This window comes from Magnolia sinica, chromosome 8 (genome assembly GCF_029962835.1).
Source record: "Magnolia sinica isolate HGM2019 chromosome 8, MsV1, whole genome shotgun sequence".
NCBI classification, from domain to species: Eukaryota; Viridiplantae; Streptophyta; class Magnoliopsida; order Magnoliales; family Magnoliaceae; genus Magnolia; species Magnolia sinica.
This window is the reverse complement of record NC_080580.1, coordinates 84007158-84009964: the sequence shown is the minus strand read 5'-3', so window position 1 is coordinate 84009964 and position 2807 is coordinate 84007158. Positions and strand designations below refer to the sequence as shown.

The window sequence follows — 2807 nt, the reverse complement described above, 5'->3', positions numbered from 1 at the left end:
TCAAGCTAATAAAATAAATAACGCTACATATTTGAATGTTCTGTAATTAATTTAGGCTCGTTTAGTTGAAGCAACGTTAATCTGTCCATGTAATTCAACTGCCCCACTCCATTTCTTGGCTCCCAGTTGGTATCTTCAGATTATGAAGACCGTACACTGGGCATGGGAACCACATAAGCACCCTAGCTACATGGGTTTTTGTTTTTTCCATTAAACGTGGGGCCATTCGCCATCCTATGTTCCATCCATTTTTTTGTTGGAATCAAGATTTCATTTAATGTGAAAAGGATTACAAAAGGCCTGAATTCGGGGTTTCCCAGAAAAAAAAGGACTCGGGGAAGCCTATCATATCATAAAAGAAAAACTCATAAACAAAAAATGACAAACCCCAACCACTATTTAACCTCTCTAATCGCCCCCAGCCCCAATTTATCAAGAAAAAGAAGACCTCGGATTTGGGGAGGGAAGTCAGCAAGCGAGACAAAAAAAGTAGAAAGCTGAGTTTCGCTCCCATGACGGGCCAAAACGTCGGCAGGGGCATTTCCTTCCCTGCAGATGTGAGTGAACTCGATTCGCCCTCTATCCTTCAAGTAAAAAATCCATTGAAGCCAATAACTCCATCTCCAACCTGGATGACTTAGCCCATTAAGGGCTTTCACGACTTGCAAGGAGTCCGATTCTATAATAACTTGCTTGAAGCCCATAGAGAAGCACATGGATAAGCCCTCATACACCGCACGAAGCTCCGCATAGGAACTGGATCCTAAATCATAGCCCACTGAGAAGGTGAATAAGAAATGGCCCTTGTCTCCTCTGTAAACGCCGCCTCCTCCAGCCGCACCTAGGTTGTTCCTAGAAGAACCATCGACATTTATTTTGACTCAATTATAGCATGGTCTTATCCATTTTACCACTTCAGCGAACCTGGATTTTTTCGTCCAACTCGCACCTAGCAAGAAAAGGGCCGAGGGCTGAGCAGGGGTGCACCGCAGATGACGCGTGCCTATAGCCCACTGAGCAGTCCTCTGGCCATCGTCCATAACTTCACAGAGATTGGACTCCCTCCAGCCTATGCGACCCATCAGCGCCTTCAAGGAGGTGGACTTTCCTTCGAAACGAGCCGCGTTCTTGGCTTTCCAAAGTTCCCACAGAAGGCACCCTAGAAGGAGTTTAAAAACCAAAGAGGAAGCACTCCCACCTAACATGGCACCCCACCATTGAGACAGCCTCGCTTTCACCGACACAGAAGAGTGGACGCTAATGCCAAATTTGTTGCCTAATCATAGCCAGGCTACTTTAGCCATATCACCTTTGAGAAACAGGCGATGTATGGTCTCAATTGCTGAACCACTAGAGGAGTCAGAACTGCAGCATTCACATCTGGACATGAGATGGACGCCCCTATTCTGGACAGCCGCATCCACCGGGATAGCTCCATTGAGAACCTTCCAAAGGAAAATTGATATCCTCGGGGGCATCTTAGTGTGCCACACCCAGTTCGTCCAGCCTTTTCTCTCCCTAGAAATTCTGCTAGCAGTCCATGCCAAGGATACCATGAAGTTCCCTGACGGGGTAAAAGGCCAGACAGGAATCTCTGGCCCCTCAGCAATGCAAAAGCCTTGGTGGAAAATATGATTAATGACATCCTGTGGCAGTAGTAGAAGAACTGCAGAGGGAACAAGGGGGCCTAATGCACCCAGGAAGTCCTGACCTGAAGATCACGCAGAGGTGCAGGAATGGGCTCTAAAACAAAGTTGCTAAGGGGGCCAAGGCCTGACCAGTTCACATTCCAAAGATTGCAGATGCCAGCGCCGAGCTTTCACTACACGACAGACTCCGGGAAGGAAAATAAAGCACAAATTTTCTTCCACATCGGGGATGGAGCAGGAGAAAGCCATGGTGATGGAGTAACCGCCAAGTCCTGCCTATATTTTGAAGCCATGAAAACATCCCATAGGTTATGCCTATCATTAAACCGAATGGACCATGCCATCTTTATACAAAAAGCCTCCATTGATTCCGACAACTTGCGAACCCCAAGTCGGCCTTCTTGCTTAGTAGAAGCCACAAGTTTCCAATTCCGCCAATGCAATCTCTTTTTTCCATCTGCCCAACCCCATAAAAAGTCTGCAAATCACTATTCCAGAGAGTTCATAATTTGGGCACAAATGTGAGTGGCTACTATTGTGTGGATGGGGATGCTGCCTAGGACATGATTTACCAAAACTAGTCGACCTGCCTGCGAAAGCACTCGAGCCCGCCACCCACTAATACCACTTTCTATCTTGTCAAGAAGCAGTTGGAAATAGCTGGTTTTATTTCTACCTACCACCATTGGAACGCCTAGATATAGCAGGTGGGAAGTGGCCTTAGATATGCCCAAGTATTGCTCAATCGCCCTAACTCTAGAAACCGGGAGTTTTGAGGAAGTGAAGAATGAGCTTTTATGAAGGTTGATGGCCTGACCTGAGGTCGTTTGGTAATCTTTAAGGAACTCTTTCAAATTAGCAAGGGAGCACTTCCCGCCATTTAAGAATAGCAAGGAAGCGCTTCCATCCATTCATTTTAAGACCACTAATTAGATCTTAAGATTTTCCTAAATTTATGGCCCAGATCATCTCTATTGATCCAAGTGCGTCTCATATGTGATCATCATGCTTTGTCAAGCAAAACAACTAATGGATTAGACTTGGCTCTCTTAAATTTGAAGTGTTTGCACTTACAGGTTCGCATTCCCATGGCGACGAAATGTGAATGCTATACTCAGATCACTCGTACACATTCCTCCCTCCTCAACACCTTTCATC

The 2807-nt window shown here is 46.0% G+C and overlaps 1 protein-coding gene across 1 annotated transcript; it reads right to left on the bottom strand.

Annotated features, from left to right (window-relative positions):
- Positions 1-395: 395 nt before the first annotated feature.
- Positions 396-2560, bottom strand: LOC131254350 (uncharacterized). Its single transcript, XM_058255338.1, has 5 exons — positions 2236-2560; positions 1858-2127; positions 1310-1711; positions 925-1159; positions 396-852 (listed from the first exon to the last, which is right to left on the bottom strand). The coding sequence occupies exons 1-5, from the start codon at positions 2558-2560 to the stop codon at positions 396-398; spliced, it is 1689 nt and encodes a 562-aa protein (XP_058111321.1).
- Between the last annotated feature and the right edge of the window lie 247 nt (positions 2561-2807).

Coding starts and splice junctions, on each gene's coding strand:
- LOC131254350 (XM_058255338.1), bottom strand. CDS start 2,560: ATGGATGGAAGCGCTTCCTTGCTATTCTTAAATGGCGGGAAGTGCTCC. Junction 2,128..2,235: donor TCGAGTGCTTTCGCAGGCAG/GTCGACTAGTTT, acceptor AGTGATTTGCAG/ACTTTTTATGGGGTTGGGCA. Junction 1,160..1,309: donor ACATCGCCTGTTTCTCAAAG/GTGATATGGCTA, acceptor AACTCCTTCTAG/GGTGCCTTCTGTGGGAACTT.